This window comes from Populus euphratica, unplaced genomic scaffold, assembly GCF_000495115.2.
Source record: "Populus euphratica unplaced genomic scaffold, PopEup_1.0 scaffold81.1, whole genome shotgun sequence".
NCBI classification, from domain to species: domain Eukaryota; kingdom Viridiplantae; phylum Streptophyta; class Magnoliopsida; order Malpighiales; family Salicaceae; genus Populus; species Populus euphratica.
Genome location: NW_011499945.1, coordinates 580,849 through 602,859, shown reverse-complemented (window position 1 = coordinate 602,859; position 22,011 = coordinate 580,849). Strand labels below are relative to the sequence as shown.

Sequence of the window (22,011 nt, the reverse complement as noted above, 5' to 3'; positions counted from 1 at the left end):
TTCCCTACAGTTTTCCTACGTCCATGGACCTGTTATCTATTAGAAAGAACTCCTGCTATGCTAGAATTGTTAACTAATAATAGATATCCTCGTGGGCAAGGCAAAACCTATGGGCATGAAGAATTCATAGGCAAAGTTTTCCTGTTTGTAAAGATTTTGGAGTTATGTCTATTGACCTGATAGGAAACAGCATATGTGGTGTTTTAAATTCTTGGTAATAACCAGGCTCTATTGGCCAAACCACCTCTCCTTTTCTCCCTAATAGATGCATTAAGTACATCTCGCGAGATTGCTTAGTGAAGTCAGTAGTGGTTCATGCTTCACTGCACTAGTCTTGACAGCTTCATGGCTTTTTAAGTGACATTTGCATTATCATATGTTCTCTTGTTTGCACATTCAATGGTCTTACAATTTTGTTACTAAGTTTGTGTTCCCCAGTCACTTAAGGACTGTCAAGACTATAAAACTAGTTCAAAATATCTTTTGAAATAAGGGTGTCAAATAATAACATCTCAGCTAGATGCTCTCCACGTGTAGCCAATCTATGTCAGGAAAAATGGGGGAGGCAGTGGAAAATTTTATTCATTGATCTGATAATCTTGTCAATTTAATCGCAGGAAATTTCTATCAATGCCCCATCCAATGCTTTCAATAACTAAACTATGCTTAGAAATTTTTAAACTGAGACATGTTTTATTTCGCTAATACTTTCCTGTTTCATAGTAGATGAAGTGAAGTTGTACGATAAAGATGCATGTTTTTCTCTACATGAAAACTCCACATTCAATTAAATTATCTATTGAAAACCTTAGGCAAATGATTTGTTAGGCTAGGCATAGGAATATCCTTCCAGAATACTTATTGAGTAGCCAAGTCTAATGAAGTATAGTTACATAATCAAAAAGTCGTGGAAAATTAGTTTGAGTGCTTCTTTTTGCTTGGATGTATTTGCTTCCTAACATTTAATCTGGGTTAGGCTACATAGATTGTTTGATGTTCATTTGTAATTGTGTGCTTTTATGCTCATTGGATTTTTTTGGGTATAATTCAGTGCCGACTACATGAATTGGCAAACAAGCGTAGAATTTCAGTTACAGGGGCATCAAAGCTTCTGGCAAACATTCTGTTCTCTTACCGTGGAATGGGCTTGTCTGTTGGGACAATGATTGCTGGTTGGGATGAAACGGTAATGACATTTGAATGTTACCTTGCCATGTTTTCCTTTAGTAACTTGCATCACCTGTGGTATATTCTCTTTGTTGCAGGGTCCTGGACTATATTATGTGGACAGTGAAGGTGGAAGGCTGAAAGGAACAAGATTCTCTGTCGGATCTGGTTCTCCATATGCATATGGTGTACTGGATAGTGGGTGAGTGCACTTTCCTGTTAATGATTTTTTCTTATTGTTGACTGTCATCTGACAGAAGTATTCCTGGAAAATAAGTTTTTAAGCATTTGTTGATTAGATAACTAGCCTTTAGCTTGAGTCTCTGTCTTGTTTGAAACATCCCATGGAAACACTTGGAAAATAGGACAGTGAAGAAGAAAGAAAAGAGCAAGAAGCGCATGCAAATGCTGAAATAAATGTTGAGGATGATTAATACCCCTGTAAAAATTACGTGTTGGCTAAAAAAAGAAACAACTTATAAGAGATGCTCAAGAATTGAGAAGACAAGATTGTAGGATTCTCTGTGAGAGCATGAGAAGCATATTGTTCATTGTGAACATTTCACTCATGATTAAAAAAAATGATTGGGAAGTGGATTGTCTATGGTCCAACACATTTCATCCAGTGTTTAGGTGATTATATACGTATCTTTTTAGCCTCCCTCCCCTTTTCCGCTGAAGAAAATGTTGTGGAGTAAAATGTAAAAAAATTTAAATATGGAGCACATAGGTGTTGGTATAGAAGAAAAGAGACACAAATATAAGTAGAAAAGTCCTCAGATGCCTCTGGATACCAACTAGAGAAGTGCCTCTAAAGTCTAAAGGCTCCTGCTGCATTACACTGGTAAGAAGTGAGAAAATATGTGATCCCAACAATAGTTTTTGTGCTTGTGATTTTTGATAATGTATCCTAGATGTTAAATAAGTTGACATGGCGTTGGGTAAGACATGGTGCATTGGACAACAAAACAACACCTTCTATCTTTCTTTCATTGCTTCAGCGGAGCAGTGTTGCTGAAGTTTTATACCATTTCCCTGCAGTTCTGTAAAATATAGTTCACACATTTTGTTAACATATTCTTACACTTGTTCCAGGTACCGATTTGATATGTCAATTGAAGAAGCTGCAGAGTTAGGTAGAAGAGCTATTTATCATGCAACGTTCCGTGATGGGGCCAGTGGTGGAGTTGCAAGCGGTACCCCCCCTCTTGAGTCTCTCCTCACATTTGTTTGCTTGTGCATGTCTGTGTACATGCATGCTTTCATGTGCTAATTTGTGGTTTCAATATGTGCTTTGCAAACAGTTTATTATGTGGGAGCAAATGGATGGACGAAACTATCTGGCGATGATGTCTCAGAGCTCCACTACAAATACTATCCAGTTGTGTCAGCTGAAGCTTCAGAGCCGGACCAGATGGTTGAAGCATGAAGTAGGGGCCTCACTGCTCTTGTTTCCAAAATGTAGCTCTGTTTCTATTTTTTGTCGGTGGCATTTCAAATTGTCAAGTAGACTTTCCTCATGGAATCCTGGTATTTTTAATTTCTCGTGTGCTTAAAATCTTGAAAATGAAATATTTTGGATTTGGTACTTGAGGAATGCGATTCTAGGTATGCCTTTATACACTACACAGTAACAACTTGAGAAGTTTGTGCTTAGAATCTGGCGTCTCCTCGGCTGGTGTGTGCTTTTGTGTGTGATGAGTGTTAAACTGGAACCTATTTTGGGGTAATAAATGGCATCAAAGTTTCTCATGATCACATTGATTAACCAAACCAAATGCTATTCGAGGGAAAGATTTCACGCCATGCCGCATCAATAGCATTCCTTCAATGCAAAGCAAAGGATTTTGTAATCCAATCCTAACTCTATGTTTATGTTCTATAGGTAGGAAATTGCTTACATTTTCGTACTCCAGAAAAGAACAAGGTATTTCTGCTTCCTAACTCGAAAGGCAGGCGATTTCCGACCCTAAATTATTCATCTCTCCTGATGTTCATTTCGTGTGTATGAAGGGACCGGTCGGAGTGAAAATCAACATCCGACATGCTATTGCTGTATGGGCTATCACTATAATACCTGCCTTCACTTGACATGCAATGCAGATGTGTAAATTATGTTGTATTTATTCTCAAAATCAAGCTCCATCACTCGATTTCTTGAAACAAGTCACAAGAAAACAAATAATAGGAGCTGGAAAGAGCATCTGTCTTTCTCTTTATTAGCTTCGAAGCATGCTTTCATGATTGAGTGGGATATAATCATTCAGCTCTTTCTCGTAAAAGAATTGTAAAATAATACTAATAATGCCTTTACTGGAAGTTAACAAATCGGACAAGTACATGAAAAATGTGAAACAGGAGTGTCAGTCAAGTTATTATTATCGTTCCCATGTTAATATTTGTTAGTGTGGGAAAGTGGAGTTGGTTACATGAAAGTGATTGATGAGAGGAATTTAGAGATGGAACGGCTTGGTTAATCCTTGGACCGCCTAAGGATTATACTTTGATTAGTGGCACAAGAAAATCTTACCAAATGCATGTATTTTTGATAGGAGGCTAGAGCAACCATCTACCAATCAAATCAAGTATATTATTTTTGTAACCATCTAGGTAATGGTCAAGTGGTAAGAACTTGGGATTAAGCGGTTTGCTTTCTTTGTAGTCTTAGGTTCAAGTTCTTGGTTACTCATATGATGATCATTGAATGTTTACATGGTCGTTAACTTTAGGGCTCGTAGGATTAGTCGTGGTGTGTGCAAGTTAACCCGGACACCCACGTTAATCTAAAAAAAAGTATATTATTCTTGTCAACCAAGTATATTATCTTGTTAATCTTGAAGGCTATAGCTCAATTAATTTAGATTTATTTTCTAGAGATTATCAGTTCGAGTAACATAAATTTTAAGTTAATTGAAAGCTTAAGCTTAGATGATTTTTAACTTCAAGATTTATAAAAATAATCGAAGTGCATGTAAGCTATAAGATTAATTGAAGTGCATATAAGCTGATCCAGACATCTATTATAATAATAATAAAAAGAAATATATTATCTTGGTTCTCATTAACATCCTTTAGACTAAGTGACACAATCCCTTTTAAAGATTAAAAATTAATTACCTTTAAATTATAAAAAAATATAAGATAAGAGGGTTGGAGAGTAATTTTTTTGGTTGTATTTAATAAAATATAAATATTCATTATATATACACTAATATGATAAAAATATAGTGAGTTTTTTCTTACACCTAAGAGTTTAGTAAAAATGAAATTCAAAATGTATTGTGTTGGTCTATAGGAGTTGGATTTTTTCTCTATACTGAGCTCAGGAAAACTTAAGTTTTTTTTTTTTAATTGAGTCTGTAAAAGTTGGGTCAGCAACCTTGACTGGTATCGTGAGTTTTTAAGCCGGTTTTAATTTGGGTATGTGAAATCTAGGAATGAATGATTTGGATAATCACCTCCAAGCTCCTCGACTGATCTAATTCATCGTCCTGGAAAACGTTTTTTGCAGCATGTACCGTAAAATACTCCTCTTTATCTGCAGTATTTATTATTCGAGATAATACAACTACGGCAACTTGAAACATTGTAAAAACAAAAAGCAATACGAACAACAGAAACAGTTAGCTAGTCACTATGCTAGTATGTTTTCTGTGTAGTTTACGTTGTCTGTCCTCCAGATTTCCAGAATAGTAGTTGCCTACGGATGAAGTATTTGTAACTTCACGAAAAGTCTGTACCTTACAGATCGTAGGTCCCTTCTAGTCACTTGTTAAATCTTGTTTCTTCTCTTCTTGACAAGGATGGGAGCAGGTTAGGTAGGTCTCTGTCAAGAAATATAGGCTTAGAGATACTACTTGACATGATACAATGCCGTTTATCTCTGCGAAAGAAGACTCCATGATACAATGCCGTTTATCTCTGCGAAAGAAGACTCCAAAATTCTTGCAAATCCGAAAACTCCACTTGAATAGACAGCAGTACTTGTTTCTGCCCATTACTCTGATACTGGAAACTATGAAGCAGACGTTCAGCGCTAATAACAAAACATTCGATTTAAATTTCTTATATGCTGCTGACTGTTTGGGATTTTTCAAAGTATTTTTTTGTTTTAAAATATATTTTTTATTTTTAAAAATTATTTTTAATTTTGATATATAGAAAATAATATAAAAATATAAAAAAATTAATTTTAAATTTTTATGAAATACTTTTTGCAATGCAATTTTAAATATCTCGTATTTATAAAAATATATTAAAATAATATTTTTTATTTTTTTATTTTTAATATATATTTATCAAAATCATTGAAAAACATTGAAACATCTGTTTGATTTTTTTTCGATAAAAAACACTTAAAAAACAAAATAAATCACCAAAACAAACACTTCACTCTATAGGTTAAGCTGGCCAACATTAGAAGATGAGTCCAAAATATATTTAAATCCCCTCTCAATTCTCATGAAAATAAACCTTTTTGTGGTTTCTTCATTAAGAGATTAAAATAATTAAGGATCAAACTAATTGGTGATCCAGCAATCAAAAACACCAGCTGGTCATCAAGAATTATCTGTAGTCTCGTAATAATCACCTTCAGCTCGCGAATTCTTTCGGCTAACAATCACTCGAGAACAGACCATGATCGGTGCACCCCCATGATTAGCTCAACAGCAAGCTAAAAGCAGGCCTTAAAATGGCAGAAAGTCACAAAACAATTATCCAAGGAAATTTCCACCGTTTCCTCTTTCCAAGTAATGCAGACAAGACGAGAAACAAAGACGCATTGAAACATCAGTATCATGCATGAGACCAAACTCTCTAATCAGAAAGCACTTGCGTCATTGCTTTTCTTCTACTCCCCTCGGAAGTCCCTTCTCTGGTGGACCCCATTTTAATCAAAATCTCGTCTTTCTCAAGTCTCTTCCTCTCATAAATCTCTCACTCCCAACCACCTCCACACCCTCCAGCATCACTTGCCTTTCTTTTCGTTCTTAAGTATATCCCACTCTCTCATTTTACTCCTCTCCGAAACAAGAACACCGTGATGAAGAGAACCCTCTCGTTAACGCTGCTCTTTCTCTTCTTTCACTTCCTATTCAGCACCAAACCCAGCCACTCCCTCACAGCTGATGGCTTATCCCTCCTGTCCTTAAAATCAGCCGTTGACCAAACTTCTGCTGGCTCTGCTTTCTCTGACTGGAACGAAGATGACCAAAATCCATGTCGCTGGACTGGCATTTCCTGCATGAACATAACCGGGTTAACGGACCCTCGTGTTGTTGGCATTGCAATCTCCGGCAAGAATCTCCGCGGCTACATTCCATCCGAGCTTGGCAACTTAATTTATCTTCGGAGACTTAATCTCCACAACAACAACTTCTACGGTTCAATACCTGACCAGCTGCTTAACGCTACTTCACTTCACAGTCTTTTTCTCTACGGTAACAATCTTTCTGGTTCTCTCCCGCCTTTCATCTGTAACCTCCCTCGTCTTCAAAATCTTGACCTTTCGAACAACTCGCTGTCGGGTTCTTTGCCCCAAAATTTAAATAGCTGCAAGCAGTTGCAGAGGTTGATCCTAGCGAAAAATAAATTCTCCGGTCCAATTCCAGCTGGGATTTGGCCTGAATTGGATAATTTAATGCAGCTTGATCTTTCTGCTAATGATTTCAATGGATCCATTCCTAACGATATGGGAGAGCTTAAGTCTTTGTCCAATACTTTAAATCTTTCTTTCAATCATTTATCGGGTAGGATTCCGAAATCACTGGGGAATTTGCCTGTTACTGTGAGTTTTGATCTGCGAAACAACAATTTCAGCGGCGAGATACCCCAAACAGGGTCTTTTGCTAACCAAGGACCGACTGCTTTCCTCAGCAATCCTTTGCTTTGCGGGTTTCCTCTTCAGAAATCTTGCAAGGACTCCGCACATAGCTCGTCTGAAACTCAGAATTCAGCACCGGTTTCTGATAACAGTCCTAGAAAGGGATTAAGTCCCGGTTTGATAATATTAATCTCAGCAGCTGACGCAGCTGTTGTGGCGTTTCTTGGTCTAGTTATAGTTTATATTTACTGGAAAAAGAAGGATGATTCTAATGGTTGTAGCTGCGCTGGGAAAAGCAAATTTGGTGGCTATGAGAAATCACACTCGTGTTCACTATGTTATTGTGGTAATGGGCTTCGAAACGATGACTCTGAATTGGAAGATCTGGAAAAAGTAGAAAGAGGGAAGCCGGAAGGAGAGCTGGTGGCGATCGATAAAGGTTTTACTTTTGAGCTTGATGAATTGCTAAGAGCATCTGCTTATGTGCTGGGGAAGAGTGGGTTGGGGATAGTGTATAAAGTGGTGCTCGGAAATGGCATTCCGGTGGCGGTGAGGAGGCTTGGCGAGGGAGGAGAGCAGAGGTATAAAGAGTTTGTAACGGAGGCGCAGGCTATTGGGAAGGTTAAGCATCCAAATGTTGTCAAGTTGAGAGCTTATTACTGGGCTCCAGATGAAAAGCTTCTCATCAGTGATTTCATCTCCAATGGCAACTTGGCTAATGCTCTTCGAGGTCTGTATTCCCTTTTCTCTTTGTTCCCTTTACATTATGTCTAAGTTGCAGTATCTTTGATCCTTCATGAATTATTCATTGCTAGAGCCTAGAAGCCATTGACTTTCTGTATTAAACCAAACCTTTTCTGTTCAAACCGGAAGTTGTAACATCAGGTTCAAGTTGGATCACATGTTTCTAACATGTCCAACTTTATTCCGATTCGAACACAAACTCAATACCTTTGTTTTTAAACGCAATATTTTTAAGACCTTCTGTTTCATGAAAAAAAACCCAGCTCGAACTTGAGATTTCTCGATAAACTAACTGACCTGACGGCATATCTAAGATGAACTGTTGTGGGACGGACGAGGAGCGGAATTGTAAGCACGAAATGCTAGGTGTTAGAAGGTAACAGTAATTATTTTTTGAAGCGTTTTTGAAAAAATATTAAAATAATATATTTTTTTTATTAATAATTTAAAAATATTTAAAAAATAAATTAAAATTAAAAATAAATAAATTTTAACAAAAAGAACATATTAAAATTTCTTTCCAGACAGCTTTTAGTCAGGGTGAGAAAAAACCGAACATCCAATTAATCCGAGAAAACCAAAAAAAAAAAAAAAAACTGAACCATGAAACAAACTAATTAAATTAATGAAAATTAAAAAAAAACAGATCAGTTCGATTTTGATTTTGTAAACCTGAAATCGAATAAATAAACCAAATCAAAACCTAGAAAACCTAGCCAAACTGGACAAAAATCGAGCCAAAACTTAAAAACAAAGCCAAACTAAAAAAACGAGTCAAACAGGACCAAATCAGTTGAATTGGTTTTTGTTCTAAAAACCCAAACTGAACCAAAACCAGCCAGTTTGAACTGATTTCGATTCAATTTTGATTTTTTTTAAAAAATTTAATTTAATTATTTTTTTAATAAAAAATCAACTACACTAAAATACTCCTCCCTACCTTATAAACAAGAGAGGTACTGGTGCAATAGTTATTGTTCCTTTCAGTAGAGGGAACATCAATTAGGGATCATAAATGGGCTTAAATAATGGAAATGGGAATGGGAATGGCCATTATGACTCGGACATTATTGGGCATGTGGCCTACCAGTTGGGATGTATATCACCCACTCACTGCTTTTGACAGGCCATGCTTTATGCAGGCAGTGCCTCTCAAGGCAGTGCCCCTCACTCACCAGTCTCTTTCCCTTTGTTAAGGCACTGCCTGCTCTCTCCTTTCCATGCACAAATAAAAGGGAAATACTGTTCCATTGCGATCCCAGACTAGTCCCCTCTTGCTGGATTTAAACCTGGGAGAATAATTTAGATTAAAAAAGGGGTTCGAGGGTTGAGGGTTTTTTTCTTCTTTGTTTTTTTCTATAACTTCAATTTTTCAGTAATCAATGGAATGGGAAGTGACAATTCTGGGATTTACAATCTTAAAGACTCACAGATGCCTTTACTCACTTTTGGCGCTGTGGATCACCGCCATGCTCGCATGGTGCGTGTCCTGTGTTCGAACCTGGGTGTGGTTGGGGTGTCCAGCCGGCTAGGCTAGGGGGCCATTTGTAATTATGTTTTAAATGGTATTTTTAAACGATTCGAATTTTTTCTTAATTTTTGTTATATATATATTTTTGAATAGTTTTGATGTATTGATGAAAAAAATATTTTTTTAAAATAAAAAATTAATATTTTAATATATTTTTTTAATAAAAATTATTTTAAAAAAACTATTGTTGCTATATTTTTAGAGAGAGAATTTAAGGAATTTCTAGAGAAATGATTAGACTATATTAAGTGAAAAGTTAAAAAGTGTGGGAAAAACATTATTTTCTTATATTCATTATCATTGTGGATTATAATAGTAATTTACTATGTTTTTTTTTTGTATTTTGATTTTTTTTGTTATTGATTTTTTAAACTTAGTTTTTATATTATGTGTTCATTAGGATTTAGAGTTAATAATTTACTTTAATTTATCTTTTATATGGCTGTCATAATATTAAAAAAAATATCTAAGCATAGAGTTGATATAAAAAAATCATAGAAACACAATATGGTCTATTTTATAAAAAAACTTTAGTTAAATTAAAAATAATTTAAAAAAATTAAGTTATTAAACTTAGTGGAGTTAATGACCTAGTTTGCAAACTTATCAAGGTAACCTTTGTAGCCTTAGTTCGCGGGTTTAGTGGGGTACTTTTTTTTTCTCTAATAGAACTCGATTATGTGATTGTCTATTTTTTTATCATATGGTTCAAAAAAATAATTTTGGTTTGAAAATAAATTTTTGTTATTAAATTTTAAAAAGTCTATGTGCCTATTTGCAAGCTTGATGAGTTTAACTTTAAAAAAAAATATTTTTTTTAATTTTATTATTTGATGTTGAGTTGATTGAAAATTGAATTTCATAATTTTTTTTTTATTTTGCTTTCTATAAAGTATTAAAAAAAATCTTTGTATTGGTTTGACACTCGATTTTGCGATCATTTATTTTTTATTATCATATAGTTAAATAAATGATAGTTTGTTTTTATAAAAAATACAAGTTATTAATCCCAATGAAGTTTATTACCTGATTCATGGGTTTGACGACTTTACCTATAAAACCTGATATGATTTTATTTTTTTTAGTTTTTGTTCCTTTAATTTGTTTAATTATTTTCTTTATTTCACTTTTCTTTTCATTGAGAAATAAAATTCATGATTTATTTTTGTCTATTTTCTATAGGGTTATTATGATCTCAAATAAATATTTTTTTAGGATTAATGCTCGATTTTACAAGTATTTATTTTTATCATAAAATTAAATAAAAATAATTTTCAAAAAAAATTATTAAACTCATTGAAACCCATGATCAGATGGTAGAATAATCAATGTCAATTCAATATGGTATTGTCAAAAAATATATATTTTTTAAATATCATCTTAATTTTTTTAAAGTTATATCGTGTTTTTATTGATTATGTAAGTTATCTTTAAATCTATTAATTTATTAATTTATTTTAGATCAATTTTTACACGATTTAATTGAAAATTTGAGTTAGGTATGGAATCAAATCGGTAGGTTCCAAAATTGAATTGTTTAATTAAATTTAATGATATTTTAAAAGTAAAAATCGTTATAATCTTAACAATTTTTTTTTAATTTAATAATAAATAATCTGATTAACAGCAAAGCAATGGAAAATTTACTAGCATAATACTAGTGCTAGAAGGATATGACCCTCTCTGCAAGGAGTATTTCTATTTGTCGTGTGTGCTCGGGCAAGGATGACACTGTAGCTTGCCTATGAGATGCACCGAATTGGTAGGTCCCTCATCATTGGCCACGCATTACCTGAAGTGGTTGATGGAGGAGCGATGATGGTGGGGGATTTAGCATTCCAATCACAATGTGTTGCGTTAGTACAGTTTGACCCCACCGATTCTTCTTTAGGCGAGCATTCACCGAGATTCCATAAATGCTAGCTGCAGTCAAAACTACAGTATGTCCTCCATCTTGTTCCTCGTGTGGGATTTTTTACAAAGCTCATGTATTCGAGAAATCAATCTCGACGCCTCAAGTTTCTTTCATAGGTGCATGCTTCAACTTTGTCAAAAGTTCCTTTTTCTCTCCCACTTTTATCTGAATGTTAAACTTTATCCCAAAAAAGTGATCTTTATAATCTTTCTTGTTTTTGCTCCAAACAATTGACAGAAGTCCCCTTTACTGTAAATTTGTGACTCATGATCATTCTCTGTAGCACCTTCCTGGGTGCTCTGTGCTTGCTGCCAGCAGAACTAGAAGACATTTAAGATTCTTAACTCTGATCAAGACCCATCAAAAAAAATATGCAGTATACCATACATTCAGCTAGTAGTCTGCAATTGCATATGTTGAAGCAGATGGCATTCATGATCCATTACAGATTTATGATATAATATATAGTACCCAGCATGGTTTATTTTTTTCCTGTCCTTTTATACTCGAGTTAACAGTGGCTCCTCTGCATCCACATGGGGTGATCATTTTTGTTCTTATATCCTTGGCATGGTCCATAAAGGATAATAAATGTTAGAAAAATGAAGAATAAGAACTTTAAAAAATTACTGAAATTAGACATTGATTTTATTTTCTTGATATGGTCCATGATTGTAAATAAATGACAGAACAATGGAGAACCTGCATCACATCTTATCTGGTTTATCTGTTATAGCAGACATTAATGACACCTTCTCTAGGTGTTTGTTATAGTTTTGATTATTTTGCTTAATCTCTATGTTCTGTAAAGATCATTTTCTGAATCCTCACTTACAATTTAACAGTGAAGATCTAGGCACTAATAAACAGCATTAATTTACAGGGAAAAATGGTCAGCCTTCAACAAGTCTGTCGTGGTCAACCAGGCTGAGAATTGCCAAGGGGACAGCCAGGGGCTTAGCTTACCTTCACGAATGCAGCCCGAGAAAATTTGTCCACGGAGACATCAAACCATCTAATATTCTCCTCGACAACGAATTCCAACCTTACATTTCTGATTTTGGCCTCAACCGACTGATCAGCATCACTGGCAATAATCCGTCCTCTTCGGGCGGCTTTATGGGCGGAGCACTCCCTTACTTAAAATCAGCACAAACAGAGAGAACAAACAACTACCGTGCTCCAGAGGCTCGTGTTTCGGGCAACAGGCCTACCCAAAAATGGGATGTGTATTCATTTGGAATTGTTTTGCTCGAGTTGCTTACTGGAAAATCTCCTGAGCTTTCACCAACCACGTCCACTTCAATAGAAATTCCAGACCTGGTGAGATGGGTGAGAAAGGGGTTCGCAGATGAAAACCCTTTATCAGACATGGTTGATCCAATGTTGCTCCAAGAAGTACATGCAAAAAAGGAGGTGATAGCGGTTTTTCATGTTGCTCTTGCCTGCACCGAAGCTGACTCTGAGGTTCGCCCTAGGATGAAAATTGTATCTGAAAATCTTGAAAGGATCGGAACATAGGAGGAGGAACGCTGCTTTTTCACTCACTAGGTGTCCTATTCTTTGGAAAAAAAGTTCTTGATTTTGCAACGAGCACTTCATCTTTTGCTAAGGTGAAATTTTGAAAGGTCAGGTGGGTTAAAGATTGCTTCGCATTAGACTCCCATTGACTCCAAAACCTGGCCTAAAATTTTCGGGCAGGTCCAGCAAGATTTCATAGCATGGATGGAGTGAGAAATCCAATTTCTTTTCTTTTCTTTTGAGAAAAGTAGCTTAATTTGTAATTTAAAAATTTATATTTCCTGTTTCTACGGGAGATGTTGTAATAAAAAATACCTTGTTCTCCCTGTGCTCTTCATTTCCTGGCCTCTTCTGCTTGGCTCCTCAGTTTCTTTCGGCATTCTCTTGAATGGGTTTTGGTATAGATCAAGAAAATTCAGTGATACCAATTAGTCCATGCAAAGCCTTGACAACCAGACGGTGTTATTGTAATCTGTTGTCGTTTCATATAGGACAGAACTCCATTGTCGAAGCTCAGGATTAACAAAAATTCTCTTTTGCCTTTAGCCTCTGCTTGGCGGCTCCTGGAGCAATTGCAATTTGCAAGTGGACTTGTCGGAGGACAGATTGTCCGTTGGAATTGGAGCAGGAGCGAACAAGGTGAAAAAGGGATCCGAATCCATTCGTGTCAAGGTTCCAAGTGTTTTTACTGTTTATTTAATCATTTTAAACCTTATTGAGCAAACCTAATTGTTTAACCTTTAATTTTATTTTATAAATAACGAAAACTTGATATATATATATAATTACTATTTTGATATCATATTTCAAATTCTATAAAAATATCTAAGTTTTTAATTTTAATGTATGATTAAGGTTTAATATATAGTTATAAAAATTTGATACTTATATCCATTGATGATTATAAATTATGAATATGTAAAATCAACATGTTGTGTTCGTTGATATCACATATAATATCCATCTGAAAAGAAAAAAAAAACTAAACGGAAGGGAAGATAAAAACATTGTGGCTAAAGGCTTTGTTTATTATTTATTGCGGTGGTGTAATTGTTTTTTTATTTTTTAAAAACATTAAATGAGTTTATTTTAGGAGAGAATTCAGTTTTTACCCATGTTTCATTAATTATTATAATATTGGTTGGGAAATATTTAGTCTTTTCACTTTTGCACGGTAAAAATATTTAATTATCTTTTAAAAAAAGAAAAATTATTATCCAGAGTCATTTTCATTTTTTCTTCTTATTTAGCATAGTGAGATGACAATGATATTTTTAAAAAGGAAAAAAAAATAAAACTCTCATCCAGTGGTTATTTTATTCATTTGTTTTTTGTTATATTTATGTTGATTTAAAAGAAAATTTAGTATTTTAATACATATAAAGTACTAAAAAAATAATAATTGATGCATGCATAATATGTTAGGTATTTTTTCGCTTTCAGGTGACACGTGTAAAGACTTATAATAGTTAATAATAAATTTTTTTGGTGTCATTGGATTCGTTTTGATACCCTTTTCTTTTTACATAAGTGAATGTAGCTTTCTAAACTCTAGTTTGGCACCAATAAGCTTTGTTTTTTTTTATATATATATATATATATATATTTTTACCTTGATTTTTATGCGTGACACTTTAAAATTTCAAACCAATCTTCAAAGTTTCAAACCAAACTTTCAATTTGTTTTTTCTTTATATTTGATCTATATTATTTTAATTATTATCTTTTTATTTGAAATGATTTATATAATTGAATTTGTTTTTTAATTTTATCTTCTTTAATTTTTTTATCTTTTAGATTTGGTTTCTATTCTCTTGGTTGTTGTATATTTTATTTTGAATAATTTTTACTTGTGATTTCATCATCTTGTAATATTTTTTTCTATGTGAATTGATCCTTCTTGTCTTTTTTTTGCAATTCCTTTTGTTTTTGCAATTGTTTTTACTATTTTACCATCCAACATTAAATTAACTGAGAATTGAGTATTTTTATTGAATTTGAGTCTAAAATTTTACAAATTACAAGTTTGGGGGGGATTAACTAAGTTTAGAAAATTCACGTGGATTTACGTGGCCCCCCTTTAAGCTAATTTGTTCTCAATTTCATCCTTTAAAATTTATTTATTTTTCGATTTCTTCCACCTTTTATTTTATTTATTTATTATATTTAATTCTATTATTTGTTTTGTTTTATGATTTTTAGAATTTATTTTTTTTACAATTTTATTCCCCTTTATGTTTTTTCTTATATAATTTGATTCTCATTCATTTTGTTTTTTTTTTTTTTTTTGTAATTCTCATTGCTTTGGCAATTTTTATCAATTTAGATTTTTGTTTGCGACTTTACCCTCTAACATTAAAATAAGTTGAGAATTAAGTTTCTTTATTAAATTTGAATATAAGATTTCATGGGTTACGAGTTGAGATGAACGACCTCAATCTAAGAGGTTCATCCAAGTTAACTTATTTTTTTTTAAGCTAATATTTTTTCTAGTTTTATTCTTAAACATTTATTTATTTTTAAAACTTTATCTTCATTATTTAATCAAACTCAGATCATTTTAGACTTAGACAAGGCCTAGCTTGAAGGGGAATAAATGAAGAAAAAGAAAAGAGGTAGATTCTCCAATCGGATTAATTCATTATGATTGTATCCATTACGTAGGTTATTGATTTTACAGGTTATATAGGTCAACTCCATGTGTTACTATCTTTTCATTGCACTCCTTGATTTTTTTTGGTGATTTAAGCTTTTAACAGTTTATTGTTTTATATTTGCGCTAAAGTTAGGTAATGATTAAAACAATAACAACATTGAGAATTGTTTAAATGATGTTGACAATTATGAAGAGAGAGTTAAATGCGAGTGTTATAACAATTCAAGGTACTATGAAGAGAAATTATAGGCACGAAGTCTTTAACTCTAGCCTTGGTTAAAACAACAACAATATTGAGAATTTGTTATCCAAGTGGCTTATGTCCAATAACTTTATATAAGTTATGTCCAATAACTTTATGTAAGTGTGTTATAGACTAAGACACAATTCACAATAGATTTTTACACTACATTTTCCAAGCTCTAAAAGCTTGGAACGAGGCTAATGTTGTTTTTTTTATATAAAGTTAAATTATTATTTTGTCATTTAATTGAAAAATTTGAAGCTCTAGTTGTGAAAGTATTTCAATATTTTTCGTAGGTTTATTAGTCATTAAACGTTTGAGCCGGGATGTGGTATTATTTGCATGGTAAAAATACTATTTTACCCCCGAGAACAAAATTAAGATATGTTGTCTAAGGATTGTTTTAACCTTTCATAAATTATTAAATAGTTAAAATACATCTTTAGCTTTGAAAAAGAGAAAAAAAAAGTTTTGCATATTGAAGTACTTTTATTTTTTCACACTATTTTTTGTGTAATTTTTTATAATCATAGGGAATATTTTGATATTTTTAATATTATTTTATTATTTTTAAATTTAGAAAGTCATGTCAAACTTATATTTATTTAGATTTGACAAACAAATTAAATCCAAGGCTCTTAGACCTGCATGATTGTCAAATATAAAAAAATTGAATTTGACATGATTATCAAACCTAAACTTAAAGCACTTGAATCTGATAATAATTTTAAATTTAAGATGTTTGGCCTTTATTTAAATTTGACATGATTTTTAAACACATATTATTTAGATTTGATAAAAAAAAGAGTGAATATTTAAAAATTAATCACTTAATTAAATTTAATAACACTATTAAAAGTAAAAAATTAACCCACGTTACTTAATATTTTTTTTTTTAATTTTTTTAAAATTTATATTGATTCACTGCGAAAGTACATAATATGTAAATGCATGCTAGACACCGAATTATTTTTTTTAAATATGCTGCTTTACCATTTTTTGAAAACAAAAAAACTTCATTCACGTACTGAACTGAATTGAAGCAACACCTTTTGGCTTTGAATTGAAGCAAGAAAAGCGGTTCCTCGCGGTTTCTTATTAACGACTTTTCCGAAGATCCATAATTTGGAAAATTTGCTGCAAGGTAATCCTAACTCAAATTTCTCTGTCGCAAAGCCCTAATCTAATCTGCCCAAACATTGATGCTCTTCGTTCATTGATTTAGTTTGCTAGGCAGCTGCACTGTAACTTTTAGATTTGAAGTAAGAGAAGCCATCAGCGTCAGTTCAAAAAAAAGAAGCAAGACATGGTAAATTAAATTAAATTTTGTTATTGTTAACCTGTTATTTCTGTTTTCTTGACGTGGGTTTTCTTTCTTTTTTCAGTCTGCACTGTTCAATTTCCATTCGTTTCTGACAGTGGTGCTGTTGGGGATTTGTACATGCACATTTGTGAAGATGCACTTTCCAGCAATCCTTGAACAGAGAAATGGGTATGCCCATTTTTTTCACTTTTTTTATTTTATTTTGTGGGTTTATTAAATGTGTGGGGGATGATTGAAGAGTGTATTGCTGATTGCTCGTTAACTCTAAAAATTAGTTGCATTGTATTACAACGTTGTCTAGCTATGCATGTAGTTTAGAAAACTTAGATTATGTGAAGTTTGGTTGTGTCGGCTATTTTTTCCCTCTTTCTTTTCAACATTTTTAGAAATCTAAGATTATGCATATACTTTTGTTTTGGTTTTTTAATGAAAGTTTCTGTTTTTGATAACTAGTTTCAAGTGGGTGGCACTAGCCTCCTGAATTCTATCTATTTTCACCATCAAATAGTACTAGGTTTCCATCAGTCATTTTTTATGCTGTATAAAATAGATGCACATATAACTGAACTTCTCTTAGCTTTGGACACTCTTATCTGCTAAATCTTCTCATTTAGCATGTGATAAGATTTGCAGCAATGTAGTGGCACCAGTCTTTTGTGTAGTTTGAGCATAACCCAAACCAATGATAGCTTAACAAAGATGAACTGAAAGTTCATTGGATCTTCCAAACTCAATAATGTTACTGGATTTACAATTTAACCATCCCCGTCTTGAAACTGTTATGCTGTTATATGCTCTGGCTCTGCTATCAGGTTTTACATTTTCTTAATGGTCTTCTAAGCCCACAGTAATTATTTCAGGCATGTTAGCATCCTGCAAAAACGATAAGGTTTGAAGTGGAAGTTTCAATCACCTAAAACCACACCTCTGGAAATGTCAATCACTATAGCTTAGTGCCTGCACAAAATAAATGTTGAGCCTTGGTGATGCAGATTCTATGAGGGCACTGCCCAAGGGACTTCTAGGGTCTAAGATTCACAGAGACTTCAGATCTATAGCATCAGTTTGAAAGCATAAGGCCTGCTCAGTGCTATTTCTTAAGTCGTGCTATGTTGTTCTCAGTGAAACATGTTTAATAGCAGTGCCCAACCTGCTGATTATCTGTTCTTGTGGAGAACATTTTAAATTGAGTCTCTTTGGTAGGGTAAATTTCAGTGAGTGGAACATGAGAATGCCCATTACTTCCTTTCCACCAGTCAATGGGACATGACAAAATAAGTGAGGTTATTAACATGTTGGGAATCGTTGGAGATGGCTCTGGCATCTATGCCTCAGCAAACAATTTTATTTTATCCCTGCTCCTGGTGCTGTGAAATTGGTTGTTATCCAATCCAAAACAAGAGGTGAAGTAGGAAAAGACATTTCTTTTTTAAAGCACTGTACATTAATTTGTTCTGTTTAAGTTCATTCATGTTATAACATTGTATGAAAATGGGAGCACATGATATATAACTCCTGATTCCTTGAGCTTAAAAGTCTACCATTGACCATGATAAAAAAGAAAAAAGAAAATTACAAATGACAACTTCGACAACCATCACAGGTACCATAGCTAATAATATACAGATACCATAGCTAACAATATGCTGAACACGACCCTGTTTCACATGAAACAAGATGGTTTGGTTATTGTAGAATCTGTTACAAGAGATTAGAGAATTGCTACTGTAAACAAAGCGACAGCCAAGAGAGCAGATTTTATGTGCTTCCAATTTTCTGTCATCATCCAATGATCATAGCATTTGGAACCTCATAATCAGGCATAGGTCATGGACATGAATGAATGATTACTCTTGCTTGAAGTTAAAGTAATTGTCATCCTTGCTTAGCCTGGGAAAACTTATGCCCAGTCCCCTCCACATAAAACAACAGTGAGGGGCCTCCAAAATCTCTGGAATATTACCACCCCTAGAAAAAAAGTATCTTCTTTATCTATGTGCTTAACTGAGCGTATTATCCTAGAACTTTGTGAAATCAGTTATCTCTAATCCTCCAGGTCATCATTTGTTCTCATTTCACCCAAAATACATGTGATTATACAATCGCTATGTTCTTTTTCTATGTATGGTGGGGGTTCGCATTGTCAAGAGATAATTATATTCACAGGAGTTTTGTTGGTGCGTGGCTATGTATCGATGATTATGGAACTAACCGGTTTAATATACTTTTTGACAGATTTCGTGGTTTCTTTTGGAAGGCAGCTAGAATAGGTAGGCTTCCTTACCATCAATTAGTGGAATATTCTTTAGCTTTCTTTGGGCATAACATCTCTTTATTTTTCTCCATTTTCAATTAGTTAACAGTGTGGATTTAATTTTTCAAGAAGCCTTTTATATATATAGCGAAGTATATAAAGAGATCAATATTGTTCTATATTATTCTAACAGAGATGAAGTGTCATATGGAACATTTGCATATTGGACTTTGGATGCAAAAACAAAGATCCCTAACAACATTTTTTAAAAGGGGAAATGACCCAGCCTGTTCTTATTTAATGGGGCAGGAGAGGAAGAAGGGGTAGAGGGAACAAATAAGAAGAAGAGAAAAGAAGGAAAAAAAGGGTTTGGTGCTTGTTCTTGGCTGGATCACGCGACAGATCACACCTGATGATTTTACTAGAAAAAAAGTCGTCATAAAGATAGATTGGAAACTCACTTAATATATAAGGACATAATTGGCTTATTTAGGATATAACGACAGATTAGGCACTTAACCCATTATATAAGGATAGGCTGGGCCATTTCCCTTTTTAAAAATTAACAAATTGCAAGCAAGATAAAAATAATAATTTTATTATCAATAAATAAAATGAGGGAAATTAATCATGTAGAGGGTTAAAGTATATCCAGGTGTTGGTTCACCTGGTAAAAGTTGGGTGCGAATAGGGATAGGACTCATATTAAGGAGATAGAGATACAGGCAGTTGTAATTTGATGATTCTGGTAGGGGGATGAAGGAGTATTGGAGTGAAAAAGAATGGATGGGAATCTTGATAATTGGATCTCTTAGCAGTTGGTGTTAATCAAAGTGAGTTTCTGGCATGGTTACTAAAACTTTTCAAGTTCACAGCATTTGGATTTGGATTAGGATTAAAAATCAAGTTTAAATGTTTTAACTTTTAGGTTAGTTACTGTGAAGTTGTACATTTAATTGTTAAAACTGTGTAGCAATATTACAAAAAATCCTTATTTAGTTGGTGTTGCTGTGAAACTAATGATCATGCAAACCATGAAGAAGAAAATTAGAACGGCAAATAAATCATTATTGGTCTTTGGCAATTCAGGATGTGATCAACTATCTGACATTCTGGTGCTTTCTTCGGTGATGCTGAAATAGGTGAACGTTTGAGCCCCTGGGTTGCTGTAGGATGCTTCACGATGGGCGTGTCAATAATCTTTTTCTGAGATAGAAATTTGTTGCCTCTGTATGTGGAAGTAAGCTCCATCTTTCTTTCTTGTGGTTAAAATGTCACCCATGTGATGAAATTGTTTATGTGATAAAATTGAATTGATAAAACTGTTTGGCATAATTTTATAAACTTGTTTTCACGGCATTTTTTGGTAAATGTCTATTGATGGTACCTTCTCTTTCATAACTGATTGATTGCCAGATTCTGAAGCACTTTCTGCTAAAATTAGTTATAGAAAAGCATTGATGTATGCCATATCACCTTGGGCTCTTTCTTTTATTTTGTTGAAATTATGTCATGCCTTGAGCAGTAGGAGGGGATTTTAGAAAGTGATTTCACCTGAAAATTTTAACTTCTAGTGCTGTTAGGTATGTGATAACTTGCGTATGTTTAAAAAATTGTTTGAGACTTGCTCTCACTCACTGAACCATGTTGATGTGTGGATTTTCTTTCTTTCGTTCCCTTTTTTTTCCCATACTTCTTTCATCTATACATCAATGATCGAGAGAGGCTGCTGCTAATGAATAGAGGAACCCTGTTTTCTGCGTGTTTTGAGAAATTAGAGATTCTGTATTGATGTTTGTAATTTGTTACATGCATAATATATATATTATATGCAAACAGTATAGTTTTGAAGAAGACAAGGCTGAGAATACTGGATTTAAACTGAAATTAGGGCCGTAGGGGGCTTGAAGCTGACAGGCATGCAAGCTATGATATATACCTGGATCTTATGCTTGAATTTCCTCAGTACTAGAACCTTCCCTTCACCCCAATGAATTACTGATATAATCATCCTCTTTATGGGTTTCTTCCCAGTTTCCTTGTTTGTGGCACCAATCATCTCTTCATTGGTTGTCTCATCTTCTGTTCCATGATAAAGAGGATAGCTTCTCAAAAATGCCCTTCTGTTGCTGTAATCTTCATCAAGGAAGCTCCTTGTCCTCATCCCCGTCCCATTTTCCTCCATATCTTTGCAATCCATGCTTATGATGTTACTGATTGCAAAGCTGGCTTTTATAGGATTGCATTGAGAAATAATGAGAGTAGGGTGGCTGGGGGAGAGGGAGAGAATTGTCAACAGAGGACAGGGATGATTCTGGGAGTAGAGACATAGGAGTACGATTAATTAATTCAATCAGTGAAAATGATTTTCGGGTGTTGTATTTGGCTTTTAATAGAGTCCAGATGAATAGTCTCTCTTCAAATATATTTTATTATTAATATTGCTCTTTGGTTATGATATTTTGTTTCGGTATCCTCGCTGAATTTCTTGATTGATAGGTTTTCATCGTGCTAGGTGTTGATGACATCCTTGGACCTGCCTGCATGCTGCTTCACCGAACTTGTCACCATGCATAGCAGTATGCTATAGCAACAACTCTTAAATTATTTATTTATTTTGTCTGCCATGGATCACATCAGTTGAATATGCTCCTCATTTTATTTATTTATTTTTTGTCTGCAATGGATTTTATCTTGTTTTAATCCAAGAAATATGGCGTGGAAATTGAACAGAGTAGAAGGTTTGAGGTGACAATTTGGAAACCACTATGTATTTTCACAATTTAAATATTTGCGATGAAATTTTTGCTGCATCGCATAAGGTTCATCCG

The 22,011-nt window shown here is 33.7% G+C and overlaps 3 protein-coding genes and 1 long non-coding RNA gene across 10 annotated transcripts in view; 3 read left to right on the top strand and 1 right to left on the bottom strand.

The window, feature by feature from the left end:
• Positions 1–3,487, top strand: part of LOC105137471 (proteasome subunit beta type-5-B-like) — a 4,775-nt gene extending 1,288 nt beyond the window's left edge. For 3 of the 4 annotated variants that reach the window (XM_011043214.1, XM_011043216.1, XM_011043217.1), the window contains exons 5-8: positions 1,052–1,186; positions 1,266–1,369; positions 2,263–2,363; positions 2,472–2,791. In XM_011043214.1, the coding sequence (XP_011041516.1) occupies positions 1,052–1,186; positions 1,266–1,369; positions 2,263–2,363; positions 2,472–2,596 (465 nt within the window). In that variant the 3' untranslated portion in view covers positions 2,597–2,791. Of the gene's footprint in view, positions 1–1,051; positions 1,187–1,265; positions 1,370–2,262; positions 2,364–2,471; positions 2,792–3,052; positions 3,095–3,180 lie in introns of those variants that run through there. The other variant, XM_011043215.1, reaches the window with a different exon arrangement.
• LOC105137474 (uncharacterized) overlaps positions 1–16,713 on the bottom strand; it is a 27,215-nt gene extending 10,502 nt beyond the window's left edge. The window contains exons 1-2 of the long non-coding RNA XR_844592.1: positions 16,636–16,713; positions 7,098–7,106 (exon numbers count right to left, since the gene is read on the bottom strand). This is a non-coding gene — a long non-coding RNA (uncharacterized LOC105137474). The remainder of the gene's footprint in view (positions 1–7,097; positions 7,107–16,635) is intronic.
• LOC105137473 (probable inactive leucine-rich repeat receptor-like protein kinase At1g66830) lies at positions 5,592–12,982 on the top strand. The gene is made up of 2 exons (XM_011043218.1): positions 5,592–7,721; positions 12,065–12,982. Exons 1-2 carry the CDS (start codon positions 6,212–6,214, stop codon positions 12,700–12,702), a joined length of 2,148 nt encoding a protein of 715 aa, XP_011041520.1. The 5' UTR covers positions 5,592–6,211; the 3' UTR covers positions 12,703–12,982.
• LOC105137475 (kish-A-like protein) lies at positions 16,636–22,011 on the top strand. 4 transcript variants are annotated; one of them, XM_011043219.1, is made up of 6 exons: positions 16,636–16,746; positions 16,828–16,911; positions 16,988–17,094; positions 19,162–19,196; positions 20,323–20,420; positions 21,680–22,011. In XM_011043219.1, the coding sequence occupies exons 2-5, from the start codon at positions 16,909–16,911 to the stop codon at positions 20,388–20,390; spliced, it is 213 nt and encodes a 70-aa protein (XP_011041521.1). In that variant the 5' UTR covers positions 16,636–16,746; positions 16,828–16,908; the 3' UTR covers positions 20,391–20,420; positions 21,680–22,011. The 4 variants fall into 4 exon arrangements, with proteins under 4 accessions (XP_011041521.1, XP_011041524.1, XP_011041523.1 ...); XM_011043222.1 differs by having other exon boundaries at positions 16,655–16,746; positions 20,323–20,410; positions 21,696–21,998; XM_011043221.1 differs by having other exon boundaries at positions 16,655–16,746; positions 20,323–20,410; positions 21,680–21,998.